The sequence below is a fragment of the Tachypleus tridentatus genome, chromosome 2, assembly GCF_004210375.1.
Source record: "Tachypleus tridentatus isolate NWPU-2018 chromosome 2, ASM421037v1, whole genome shotgun sequence".
Classification (NCBI taxonomy): domain Eukaryota; kingdom Metazoa; phylum Arthropoda; class Merostomata; order Xiphosura; family Limulidae; genus Tachypleus; species Tachypleus tridentatus.
In genome coordinates, this window is record NC_134826.1 from 103,383,147 (window position 1) to 103,397,998 (window position 14,852).

The 14,852-nt window shown below is 34.0% G+C and overlaps 1 protein-coding gene across 27 annotated transcripts in view; it reads left to right on the top strand.

Moving 5' to 3' along the window:
- The window catches only part of LOC143244728 (RIMS-binding protein 2-like), a 196,704-nt gene extending 182,168 nt beyond the window's left edge, over window positions 1-14,536 (top strand). For 26 of the 27 annotated variants that reach the window (XR_013025296.1, XR_013025295.1, XM_076489897.1 and 23 more), the window contains one exon: window positions 10,925-14,536. Coding sequence is in view for 24 of the 27 variants with exons in the window: in XM_076489897.1 (XP_076346012.1) it covers window positions 10,925-11,109 (185 nt within the window). In the remaining 3 variants the exon portion in view is untranslated. The remainder of the gene's footprint in view (window positions 1-10,924) is intronic. The other variant, XR_013025294.1, reaches the window with a different exon arrangement.
- The last annotated feature ends 316 nt before the right edge of the window (window positions 14,537-14,852 follow it).

Below are 14,852 nucleotides of genomic sequence, written 5' to 3' on the forward strand. Positions count from 1 at the left end.
ATAAAAATATTTCATGAGACTGCATGTATATAGCACCTGGGTAAGTAAATCAGTAGCGTAATGCAAGCTGCACATGTTCTGAGTGACTTACAACTTATAATGGTGCAGGTAGTAGCTGGAGATGGTTCAAAAAGACAGTAAAACAAAATTTAATCACAAGTGGATGTGTATACTATTACAAGTTTAAAGCTTTTTAGGATAACTGAATGAAGTTTCTTGTTACAAATTGAAGTCATTTTGGAAAGGAAAAAAAAAAGGGAAATTGAAATTTATTTCAATGTTTACTTTTTGGTGTTTACCAGGTCCTTTAAATTGACTAACCCTGTTTCAAATTAGGGTAGAGAAAATAACAGAGGAGATATAAAATTTTACTTAAAAAAGACGTTTGAAATGCATATAGGAGGTTTTAGGGATTATACAAAGGACATGAGAATTTTGAGATAAATTATTTTTAATCTTGTAATGAAAATTAATTTTCTCACAGATTACATAAAACAAATTCTCAGTATATCAATGAACAAATCTTTATTTTAGTTTATTAAAACTACATCATTTGAAAAAAATGTTTTGTTTCTTTTTGAATGTGAAAAGTCTGAAAATGTTATCTGAAACTGCCAAAGTTTGTGAAGGTATGCACACTATACTAAAATTTAGGATTAATAAATCTATAAATACTTTAAAGAAATACAAAGTGGTTATGGTCATTCAAGTGTACTAAGCCTGTGTTGAAGTTAATCTAAAAAAAAATGCATTACTCATTAGAAGTATTTATATAAGCAATTTGCTACAACAACTATTATATCATGAATGCCTTTTACAAGCATGATTATAATTAATTATACTTGTCACAAGACATTGTATTAGCCCTATTTTATTTTTAACACTGTTCTTTTAATTCTTTAAAAAATCTGTAAAGGAATAGGTAAAGAATGTAATAATAGTTCTAACAAAATGTCTTATGAAAAGTATGTCAGGTTTTGTGTATGGGCTTGATTTTTTACAGTTGATGCCTGTGACTTGTTGGTGATAAATTTCAACAATAAACAAACAATGCACTGTCCAGTTGTTTTATTAAGTTAACCCTTTTACGATGAGTCACAGGTCAAAGTTAATGTCATCACATTTGTTGACTTGCATTCAAAATGTTAATGAACTACTATTTTACGAATCTTTGTCAATAAATTTGGAATCCCCCTTGGTGTGGATCCCTGTATGTGGTGAGGGGACCTCCCAGGGAAGGCTCTGTTCTTTCATTTTACCTCCTCTGGGATCTAAACATCCACCCATATGTTTGCCGTGCATGGCAACCTGTGAAGAGGAAGAGAGGATTCTGGTGGTTGAGGGGTCCAACCCTAACACACCACTTTGGCCTTGAATTCCTGTAGATGGGCAGTTGGCTGGTCCACTCAGGCCAGGGTCAACCCTATTGTTGGGAGGGATTTGAAGAACATCCCAGAGTCAGAGATTCATGCAGGTTTCTCCACCCAAGGAGTTTCTGCAGTGAGGCATATTTCCACTCGCAAAGATGGAATTATGGTGCTGGCCAAAGACCTCATTCTCACATTTACATCACCACGTCTGCATGTCACCATCAAGGCAGGTTATCTTAATTGCAGAGTATGGCCATACATTTGAAACGCTCTCCAATGTTTCCAGTGTCAAAGGTTTGGTCACTCAAAGATGTTATGTCGTGGTTCCTTGACATATGCTTGTTGCAGTGGTGAGGACCATGATGCCTACGAGTATTAAACAGACCCTCATTGCATCAATTGCAATGGCTCTCACCCATTCTACTTTCGTTCTTACCCTAAATGGTTGGAAGAAAAAGAGGTGCAACCTTTGAAAACGATTCATAACATTACCTATCCTGAGGCTCAAAAATTACTGTCCACTACCTCATCTCAGTTGTTCATGTCCTCAGTCTCTGGAATCCCCTTTCAACAGCAAAGACCCCCCAGTCGACCCAGGGCAGGATCCATGGAGGTTGATAGACCTCCCTCAAGTAAGGACAGTAAGGAAAAAAGACGTGATTGTAAACAGAAGGGTTCTCTACCCAATTTGCCTACACGTAAATAAAAATGGCCACCCTGATACAATGGAACACATCCATGTTTCCTTGGGTCATATCATCACTGTTTGTTCTCTCTACCTGTCACCTTGAGAGACATATGATCAATCAGACCTTGATGCTCTCGTTGAACAGTTACCATCTCCATTTCTAATTCTGGAAGACTTTAATGGACATCATCCTATCTGGGGAAGTGCTGATATTGATGGGAGGGTCACTCTCTAGAGCATATGCTCTCTGATCACAACCTTTCTCTTTTAAATACTGGTTTTCTACTTATTTCCATGCACCTAGTCAGTCCTTTACTGCTATTGATCTCTCAATTTGCTCCCCTTCATTATTTTCCCATTTTTCATGGAGGGTTTACAATAACCCATGAGGCAGTGATTGTTTTCCAGTAATCTTGAGAGAGACTGGCTATGGTCGATGCCACCTAACCCGCATGCCTCAGTGGAAGCTGGATCAGGTAAACTGGCCCTCTTTCACTGCTCTCGCAGAACTTGATCCTGCCATTGTATGTAAGCCATCAATAGACGACTGTGTGGTAGCAGTAATTGACTGTATTTTACAAGTAGCTGCTCAATGTATTTCTAAAACCTTGACATGTTTTCCACTATATCCTCATCCATGGTGGAATCCTGTCTGCCACATGGCATGGAAGGCTCTAAAATGAGCCTGGGATACTTTCAGTAGATATCCCACACTCTCAAACTGCATTGCTTTCCAGCAGGCTCGTGCACATGCTCGATGGGTAAGACGTTAAAGCCAGAAAAAATCTTTAAGTTCATAACCAGCATATCTTTTATCACCAGTTCCAAAGTCATATGGGACAAGATTCGAAGGGTCAGTGGGCAATATAACTCTGTCCCCCTCTCGATCTTGCTCTCTGATGACCAGGAATTGGCTAATACCCAGAGCATTGCCGATATTCTAGGTGAAAGCTGTTGCCAGGTATCTAGCACTTCTGCTTCTTCTTCCACCTTCTTAGCCATCAAGACTCGGGCAGAGCAATCACCTCTTTCCTTTCAAGCTGATTGTCTCTATGACTATAATCGTCTCTTTACACTGGTGGAACTCAAACTGGCCCTTCATCAGTCTGGCATCAGTTGCTTCTCTTGCTATCCTTCCGATTGTTTTTAACTGGATCTGGCAGGAGAATGTTTTTCCTGATGTCTACCAGGCTATTGTCTTACCTTTCTCCAAGCCTGGGAACAATCTCAAGATTCCTTCAAACTACCATCCAATTGCTTTGATGAGCTGTCTCTGTAAGACCTTAGAGAGGATGGTTAATGCTCGTCTTGTTTGGTTCCATGAATCAAACAACCTCCTCTCGCCCACCCAGTGTGGATTCCGATGACAGCGCTCCACCATGGACCACCTAATTTGACTTAAAACGTCAATCAGAGAAGCCTTTATCAAACGACAACAATTTGTGTCAATATTCTTTGACACTGAGAAGGCTTATGATACAACATTGAGGTATGGCATTTTGTGAGACCTCCACATATATGGGTTACATGGCCATTTGTCCAATTTTATTAAACATTTTTTAATGGACAGGAGATTCTGAGTTCATGTGAGTTCGACACTTTTCCATTCCTTTCTACAGGAACTTGGAGTCCCTCAGGGCTGTGTTCTGAGTGTCACACTTTTCAGTATAAAAATTAATGCCAACTCTGAACAACTCCCTCTCACTGTTGCAAATGGGCTCTATGTCAACAACTTTCACATCTCATGTCAGTTGTCGAACGTGAGGTATATTGAGCGGCAGCTACAGACTGCCCTCAATTGTTTACTGAAGTGGACCACAGCAAACGGCTTTACCTTCTCTCTCTATAAAACTGTTTGCATGCACTTTTGCCACCCTGATCCTGAACTCCATATCAGTGAAGTTGTGCTGCCTGTGGTCTCTGAGATTAAGTTCTTGGAGCTTATCTTTGACTGTAAGCTGACCTTTATACCACACATCAAGCAGCTGTGGGTCAAATGTACAAGAGCACTGAACATCCTCCGTGTCTTCTCTTCCACTACTTGGGAAGTGGATCGATGTTCAGTGCTGAAGATATACCGTGCTCTTATTCGATTGAAACTCGACTATGGATCACTAGTCTATGGCTCTGCCAGGACTTTGGCCTTAAATATGCTGGATCTCATTCATCATCAGGGACTTCAGCTTTGGGCCGGAGCTTTCTGCACTTCCTCATTTCAGAGTTTATACACAGAGTCTCACGAACCTCCTCTTCACCTACACCATTTGCAACTGTCTTTACTATATGCTTCGAAACTTTGTTCCTTACCAAAGCATCCCACTTGTAGTTGTGTTTTCCTTCCTTGATGAGCCATGCTTTTTCAGACCAGATGGCCTGCCATTTCTCCTTTTGGCCTTTATATCCAGGTACAATTGAATGAATTGGGTCTGTCCTTGGATAACATTGCTATATCCACTGGTCACCCCATCCCACCATGGCTTCTTACAGTCCCCAGTTGTGACCTATCTTTTAGTCATCTGAGAAAAGTAGACACTCCTGATTGGAAATACTGTCTGATATTTGCTGAACATCTTTTGAACCATCCTTCCATTTCTATTTATACAGATGGTTCAAAATCAGGTGACTGTGTGGGCTCTGACCTGATTTGTTGTGGTTCAGTGGTTGCATGCAGAATCCCCTATACAGCTTCTGTGTTCACTGCTGAACTGTACACCATTTCTCTTGCCCTGGATCACATAGACGCTAAGCAGTACTCAAGTTGCACAATTTATACTGACACACTTACTTCTCTACTGGCCCTGGAATCGCTTCACGTTGGTTCACACCCTGTTCTCACCGATATTCAAAACCGACTGGCACATCTCTCTTTAACATCTACTTCTATCCAGTTTTTCTTGTTACCGGGCCATGTTGGTATTTGTAGGAATGAGCTTGCCGACACTGCAGCTAAGTCTATCTGCTCTGGTATTATCACCACTGTGCCTGTCCCATACATGTATGGACTATGGTCCTGTATTCAAGGCTCGGCTCCATGCCAGTTGGCAATTGACTTGGAGAGAGCAACGCGAAAACAAGCTTTTCCAAATAAAACCCAATATTGGATTTTGGCCATCTTGCTTCCGTAAGGATTGGAAAGAAGAAGTTGTTCTAACTAGACTTTACATTGGTTACACTTTTTTAACTTATTGTTTTCTTTTATTTAGAACTGATGCACCAGTGCATAGTTTTTGTAACACTCAGATCACAATAAGCCACATTTTACTTTCTTTTCATCGTTACAATTCACAATGACGGCACCATTTTTACCATATTCTGTCCCAAGGTTTGTCCATAATGTTTGACAGTGTTATTGGTGATGGGGACACTGTCCACCTTGGTAATGTTTTTAGTTTTTTAAAGGCCATTAATCTTTTTAATGCCACTTAAGTTTTTTAATTTCTACATTACACCTTTTTAATGTGGCTCCCTTTTAAAATTCACAGTTCATCTAGTTCGATTTGAAATTAGAAACTGACTGTAACATTAAATAACTTGAAATCAGGACTGGAAAGGCCAACTTCAGGTGACTGATGGTGGTTTTTATACTTACCTGTTAGTATTCCTGGTGAATTATGATTATTAAAGTTACGCTACAGAAAGTCCTTTACAACTTGAATTACTGTAGTTTTTCTCTTGACGTTGTAGACTATATGTAAACATTAGTTTTATGCTATTTATGTTTTTTTTTAATTTTGTTTTGTTTTACCTTAATTTCCTTTTATGAATTTTACTAAATTTACATTTAACTTTTTACTAGAAGTTTGGCACTAGCTGCTTTGTGCCATAAAACACTAAATCAACCAACCAACCAAGTTTGGAATAAAACTGTAGATTATAATTAAAACTTTAATATTATATATGAGTTAATTTCGTAATTTAAAAGTGAATATTAAAAGAAAACACTTAAATATAAATTTTAGCACGTCATGTGATATATTGAATGCAACACTTTAAAATTAGAGGTTTGTGATGTCAAAATTCTAAATCTATAGTTTTGTGCAGAATAGGAACTCAAGTTGCTGATATTATCAAACTAGAATATAAAATAATAACCTCATATCTTTTCATTTTGCTGAAATATAGCTCATGTACTAAATCAAACATGGTGGCCCCATTCAACTCTTTCCTTTTTTTGAAACAGTCCCTTATATACTCTTACTACAATATATGATGTGAATAATGAATTGACAGCTTGAAATGTCCATTTTATTCTGTGAAAAGGCCACCACATTCTTTCAAACCAAGATTTCATGAAGGTAGTTTGTGTCTTTTTCTGCTTGAACTTTTATATTTTTTAAAATCTAAATACATCTTAGTTACTAAGCTTAATAAATTATAGTGGAATTCTATGGTATCAGTATAGCTACTTATGAGTTATTCAACTGTATATATAAATCCTCCAAAAATTTTGTTTGATATCCTCCATGTGCAAAATTTAAAAGCCTAAGCAACCTATGTCCAGCAGCAACTAAGTCCAAATGTCATAGCCAGAATAGATAATTGTTTGCTTTACTTCTGAAATTTAGTAACTTATTTCTAAATAGTAATAATCTATATATATGTTAGTTTGTTATAACATAAAAACAAGCTGAAACAAAAATAAATTAAAAATAATATACAAAAACTGCTGTACTAATTAAAAAAATCCCAGGGTACAAGCTGTTATGTGGGATATAAAATGTACCCTAGGTTTTGGAGGTGACTGTAGAAGTAGGACCTACATTGTAGTGGAGATACACCATCTATCACTATTAACCTCCATTTGCCAGTCTCACATAAAGAAATAAAATAAAGAAGTAGCAATAGGAATTAAATTTTTATTTCTTCAATTATTTTTTATATTTTAATTATTTTTTTCTTCTTTTTTACTTTGGAGAACAGTCACCTTCTCACAACTATCTGCAGGCAGTGAAGGGTGATATAGATGTGGAATGTTGAGGGCTTGAGCACTCACATTTTGCAATTCTAATTTTATTACTATATCTGTTGCTTCTCTTTTATGTTATTTCTTTATGTGAGATTGGTGAATGGAAGCTAAGACTGATAGATGGTGTATCCCCATTGCAGTGTGGGTCTTACTTTTCATTTACCTACAAAACCTGGGGTACATTTTATATCCCAAATTATAGCTTGTGCTCTAGGATCTTTTTAATTAGTGCAGCATTTTTTGTTTATAATTTTTTATTTATTTTGGTTTTGGCTTGTTTTTAGGTTATAACAAACTAATGTAATTGGTGAAAGGTTTAGATTTGCTGTTTTAAATGCAGTCCTTTCTTTTGATTTTGTTTACTTAACTTTATCAGTATTAATTTTCTCTAATGTGTATGTGTGTGTGTGTATAATGTATAATCATTGGAATGTGACTGTATATTACAAAATACTCGTCCATTAAAACATAGCCAAGACAGGGAAGACTAAAGGTCAGTTTTATATTATTGGATACCTAACATGAGTACATGTGTACTGCATCAATGCAAGTTATGTAATGTTAGCTAGGCATGACTGGAAGGCCAATATAAAAAAATAATAAATATATATCATTATAAGACTTAAGCTACTTACACTAAACATGTGTATTATTATTTTATATGTTATCATTCTAGCATAAAGAAAAGCATAATTTATATTTACTTCCTCATTTTTTCATAATGGTTACGAGTTTGGTCAAATGACAAGCCCCACATAGTTAAAATATAGAAAATAACATAAAATATATTTTTACTGAAAACAAATGTTTGAAATTTCTTTAGGAGGTTTTACAGATTACATAAATAATATGAGATTTTGGGGTTGAAGAATAGTTTTCTTAATCATAATACAAAATTACTTTGCACTCAGACTAGTAACAAAATAGACTATATCTTCACAAACAAATCTTTAGTAAAAATATTTCATTAAGAAATCTGATTTTTTTGTACAAAAATCTTGTAATCTTTACTACAAGTATACCAAATTTTATGAAGATATACTTGCTGTATCAAATATTGTATTGCGAATACTCAATGTGTGTAAATGTGTAGACAAACTCGTGTATGCCATATTAAGTCCGTATTGAAATAATTAATATATTAGGACATGTAAATCATGTAAAAATGTTCATTATAGTGTTAAATACTGCAGCTTTATCCAGAAGTTTCAATAATTTTCTCTTTTTTTTTCTTCAAAGTCCACATAATCTGATTGAATTACTTTAGAACTCAATTGACAAAGCATATTACTCTTCTCTACTATGTTATCACAACACAATCTGTAACTAGATCACTTTAAAAATTGCCGTTACATGCCCTGTGTGGCCTAGCTCACAATCGAAAAGTCTAGATCTCACTGTGAAACTACATTTTTGATGCATACTTATATCCCTACAGAGGTTTTACTAAGTTCCACACACTACTAAATATTATGATGAAATAAAATTCAATGAAAATAACCAGAAAATTTCATATAGTTCTAGTAACAAATGGAATATTATAACAGTCATCAGTTCAGAATTAGTGAACTACAGAATGCATGATTTAAAAACAGTTACATAAACAAACTTCTAATCTCCTAAAAATAACTAAATTTACCACTTGCACTATATACACTATCTAAATCGTAATTCTTGGATTAAACATAAATGTAAACAGTGATGTGTATCTCACAGTAAGTCCCTCTTCAAGAAAAATATTTCCAAAGTTTTTTATACTATATATATGTATCTCAAACTTTTTGAATTCATTAAGTTTTTTTCCCTCTTGAAGTACCTTTTCAACAAATTGGCATGATAGTCTTGCTCTTTCCATAAACTTTCATCTTATGGTCTGTTCTATTGGCTACTTTCTGCATTTCAAAAGATCCTTTCCACTTCAGGGTGAGTTGTTTGTTATCTATTTGTAACAGAATCCAGACCTTCTTGTCATAAAAATGCTTTTGACTGCCTTAAGTTGCATAAAATTTTATAAACAAGTTCACAAGTCTCTTTATCCAGTTTCTGAAGTATAAGATGTACTGATATGTATTTCTCACTTCTAAATCATCTTCTCCTGTCCAGATCTCATGCTGTTCTTCTGTACAGTAACTTGAAAGATGGAAATTCTGTACTTGTGGGACTTTTAGGTAAGCGAATGATACTAACTGCAGTTACTTTTCCCAGTCACATGGTCTCTTCTGGCACACCTTTAAGATTCTGTTGGCTTTCTCACAAAATCCATTACATCTGAGACTATAAGTGGTAACTTGCATCAATTATGAAGTAAACTTGGTTCCTCTCTCATTCAAGACTTCTTTTGGAAAACTTATTCTGAAAAACGCTTCCAGGAGGGTTTCTGCTATTCTCTTCATTTCTATATTCGAAAAACCATGGCTTCTTGGTAATGTGTCACATACTCTCAGCATGTACTTCTTACCCTTGTTGAAAACAGGCACCAGTGGTCCAATCAAGTCAACAACTACTCTGTTGAACAGCTCTTCTATAAGAAACATTTCACCAGTAGCACACTGTTTAACTTTTCTCTAGGTATGCTTCTGTGGCAGTTGTCACATGACTTGCAGAATCTGGTCACATCTTTGATGACCCCTAGCCAATGGAAGTTATTGGTGATTTTGCCTGCTGTCTTCTTTGTGTCCTCCCACAATTGATTCAAAAGCCAAATTCATCACTTGAGTCTAGAATTCTGTTAGTACTATGAGGCGTTTAACTTCCTTAGTAGATCCAGTACAGCACTTTCTCCTGGTCCTCTGTTCTATATGTCTGTTTCCTCTTTGTCTTATGCTCAAGTTTCTCCCAGACACTGTCTCAGAGTTTCTGAGAAGAGTCTTTCTTCTGTGCCTTCTATATTTTCTGTTTTACAGCTTTTGTAAGAAATATACTTACTGTTTGTAATAGTTTTGTTAACACTTGCTAGATGAGCCAGCTTGGCATTTCGATTGGGAAAAAACAATTAAGAAAGAATTAAAAAAGAAGTCATTCCAGGAAGGTTTGGGCTGTTTTGATTAGATAAAAAGAAGATATGTTGTAGTTTAAATGTAATGTTTAAGATAAGCCAAGGATACAGATCATATGAGGGAACAGTTTATTCAAAAGTAACCCAATTTATTTGACATACTAGCTGAATTGGAGATTCTTCAATTGATTACTGCATTGACATCAAAAACATAAAAAACAGGTAAAATGGCACCATTAAAGGGAGATTGAAATTCGATATAAGAAATCATTAGTTTGAATACTTTGTGAAAGTAAAGCCCAAAGATGTATTGTTGAGGTCAAAACATATGTATGATGCATTTCAAAATGATTTCTTTAGCAATTCGTAAATGAAAAATACCATTTCTGTAATGAAGAGTAAATATAAGTAGGGTGGTATAATGTCCAGTATGGTACCACTTTAGTATAATCCATATGCATGTCATGATGGCATATTTTCATTGATATTTAGTTATTTTTCTTTGTTTTACAAGTTGTGCCGAGTTTTATTCATTGAGATCTATCAAAATAACCCTAACTCCCCAGTTTCCAGAATGATCCCCTGTTAAACACCCCAGGCTCAGTACTAAGTACTAAAAGATATTGGACTAGCTCATTTAGTAGGAATTAAAAATACAAATAGTAGTTATTTTTATTTGATAATTTAGTTTTTTATAAAAACAAAAAATATTTCTTTTCTTAACTAACATGAACTAAGTAAGTTGGAATTCTATGCTAAGTAATTATCTACATGTCAGATTAGTGCTGCATCCAGATGTAATCTTGTTAGAATAATAATATATTGAATCTTCTTGGCAAATTAAGAACAAAACTTGATACTGTTTTGAAACCTGCCAATTGAGCATTCTGTGTGTTGTTGAACAGAACCTCAAGAACTGTCATTGCAATATTCCCGAGATAGTGGCATTTCTCTTCCCATAAGCAGTTCCCAGAAAGACATTTTTCCAACAGAGAGGTCCAGATACATCTCTGAACAGGTTCCAGAACAGGCATTCAATCTTGAAGACAGGGGCCATTACTCATGTGGGAGAGGTCTGCAGCAATCTTGATAGGTAGACAATCCTAATATAGAAAAATGCAGAATTAGTGAAAGTTTGGGAGTAGCAGATATTCCAAAAGAAACCATAAGAAAACATCACTCAAAAAATGGAAGGAAAGGTTTGTTCTTTTCAGTGAAAAGTGCCAGCAACTTCTTTATACTTTAGTTTCTTTGAGGAGTTGTCAATGTTCTATATAAGTAGGTAGTTCTTTACAAGAACTTTCCAAAATTGAGTCACCATATGTAGTCAGTATTAGGTTCAGCATATGAATTCTTTATTTGTTCATTTCTTTGAAGTTAAATGCATGTTTTATTGGAGTGATGTACTATTTAAAATTTTGAAACTTAAAAAACTGATTTCTTTATCTTTCTTTAATGATTTTCTATCAACGTGCCTTTAACCTTGTATCAAATTATATAAAAACTATTTTATAAACACTTTAATAATTATTTTTGAGTATTTAAATACAGGCACACTATTACTACTCCAGTACCTATAAAAGGTTACAGGAATGTTTGTGATACTGATGGAAAACATTAAATAAAGGCTTTAGCTTTGCAGACTATGTTTAGAAAGTCATTTGTGTTTGCACGTGTTAAATCTTATTTCTTCCTCGGCTATATGTAAAAAGTATTCCTTGTTAAAAATTTTGTTCACCTTTAACAAAGCTTTAAAAACTTTGTTAATGTTTGCTTACTTGGTCTTTACTTAAAAATTCCAAGAAGAAAAAAGGTTCTTTTGATTGTGTGTATTTGTACTTTGTAAAATTATTGATATGATTGCTATTTTGGACACTTTTTAAAAGTACTTCTCAATCTTCTCAAATGGTTTCAGACTTTACTGACTTTGCCTAAGTTTTAGAATTTAACAAACAAGATATGTAATTTCATAGTATCACTTTGGCTTAATCTAGTAACTGAAACGTCCAACTAAAGAAGATTTCTCAAATGTCATAATGATATTTCTCTTTAGAACATATGTGACAAATGTAAAAGAAATAACCAAATAGATCTGCTCTAACAACAAATTAATTTTTCCATACTTGCTAGCAACGTTAAAAAGTACTGCCTTGTCAGTTTGCTAGCTACTCCTACCTAGACAGTCCAATGCTAGCAACATGAAACAAGACAGAATACCATTTCACTAGTTATTATTCTTATCTAAACAATCATTTACTGGGCAAACACTATCAATTTTTTCCTTTGCAGTATCAATAAGCCCTCCATTACCAGACTTAATATAGAAACAATGTACTCAACCTATACTTGTAGAGATTAAGATACCAAATATGCAATGAAAACACACATAAGATACAGGAGTATCCAAACAATTTAACCTTCTTAAACCCATACTAATATAATGCTTGAGTTCTTGATATATATTTCAGAATAATCACGTGTGTATGTTTGATTACTTAACAAATAAAAAATGGCTAAACATTACAGATTATAATTTAAGAAATATTAACAATTTATTAAGAGCAGTGTTTGTGTAACAGAAGATTTTCTTCTGAAGATCACTGCTATTCGTTTTTTTCTTTGAAAAGAAAATTAAAATCAGAGTGTGTCCCCTGCAATCACTTATAATAACCATAATTTAGAAGACAAAACAACTTTCTTTAATACCATACAAAATACTGACGTCTACTGTATAAACCTATGTTGTTGTTTTTATTTTCAACAAACCATTAACAATCTATTACTTTTGTATTTTTTCCAATTTACTCCTTAGCATGTAGTGTGTTGCAGTCTTAAGCTTGTGTTTCATGAAATATTTCTGTAAAAGAAACTGTTTCTTAATAGTAGTGGTGGATGTGGTTTGATTTAATGATGTCAGCTGTAAAGTAGTTATTGCTGAATATGTTCTAAGTATTTTAATAAGAAGCTATAAATTTAAAAGTTATCATACAGTCAAATGTTTTATCTTCTTAGAGTTTATTTTCAGTTGCTTTGTTTGAATTCTAATACCATTACAATGTATTTTAGTGCATTCTTGATTAATACATCTATAAAAGTCATACGTTCAACTTTAAATGTTTATTGAAATATGGAAGAAACAAAAGATTAAAATCCTTTGATAGATTGTTTAGGCAGAGTATTCATGATGAAATTTTATAGAATGGATGGCAACTGCCCGTTGTGAAGACACAAGTGTAGAAAATGATGTTTCAAAAGTCTTCGGCCTTTTGACTGCAGATCCTGAAGACAACATCCTCTCCACAACAGCCAGTTGTCGTCCATTCTACAAAGTTTCATAAAGATTAGAACCATTGTACTGAGCAAATGGACAGTGTATTTAAAGGAAGCTCAGTGAGAATAAATACATTGAATTTCTGGAATATTAATAGTATAGACTAAAACTGATTAAAAGTTAAGAGCTAATGTAATGAAAAAAATATGATTATGGCAAAGTGAAATTGGCTGTGGGTGAGAAATGGTGCACTAAATTAGATCTATTCATAGCCATCCAAATAAAATAGTTGTTTGCCAGGTCAAATTTAAGAGAGACTACTCAGAAACTATGAAATACATAGAATGTAACCATTTGCAATAACACTAGAGGTTAAAAAGGATGAACAGTTTTAGAAATCTAGGATTCTCTAAAAATATTTTAAGCCATCCACATAAAAGGGCAGTTCAAAGTTATTGCTGATGTATATTCTATGTACATGCCTTTGACTGACAACGAACTCACCACAGCAAAATATCAGAAACTAATTAGATACAATGGCTACATACTCCTTAGTAATCAGTTGAAATATAACAGGTATTACAAGATTATCTATGACAGGAAGTACTTTAATGTGATGTAAATATGTAGATCTAATGTTATAGAGCAGAAAATCAAACAAGTTGTGTGATTTATCATAAAAAATAAGCCATTATGTATCTTAGTTATGTATATTTTCGGTAACTCTTGCTACCAAAAACCTAAAGTTTGTTAAATAGATGTAGCTATAATGTATTTGTGTAAAGTGTTTCTTATTTTTCTTCACCTCTTGCATCTTGTAACTAAAATTTCCTTTGTACTGACAGGATTGGTGTTATAATATTTTATATTATAATAAAATATTTTTAAATAAATGAGTAAAAAAAACACAATTAATTACAAAGCCACAAACTCAACTAAACTGGTTGTAGATGTGCATGTATGATTGTTAATACTTAAAATAAATTGACAAACTAATCAATCAATCTTGAAGGAGATATACCAGCAAGCATAGAAGTAGTTGTTTAGTTGTTTAAAATGTATGCTAAATCTTCTATGCTTGTATTCACTGTTTGCATTTTCTCTACACTGTAGATCAATGAATGGTTCTGTTTACAATGTATACTTGTTGTAATTATTTCTATGAAGGTATTTTGTTTGTTTACCTGTGTGATACTTGTAAATAAATGTACTATGGAGTATGTCCATATTACTTTCTTCCTCTGAAGACTGACATGTTTTATCACAAGGCCTGGTAAATGGTAAAACTGATCTCACCTGACTGCAGCATAAAGTGTGAATGAATCCACATGATGGACTATATGGTAGAATTCAACTGCCTTGCTACAGAACACACATACATTTCCTAAAATTGAGAGCTTTTCTTACTATCATGTTATGATAATACTGTCTTTTGTTTTTCTTTTATCCACTGTCTAGGTCACAATAGCTCACTAGCTAAAGAACTGTCATTACCAACATTTTGTGTGAATGTAACAGTATAGAGGCAAACATATTCATATTAAGAATCTATATAAGCACCA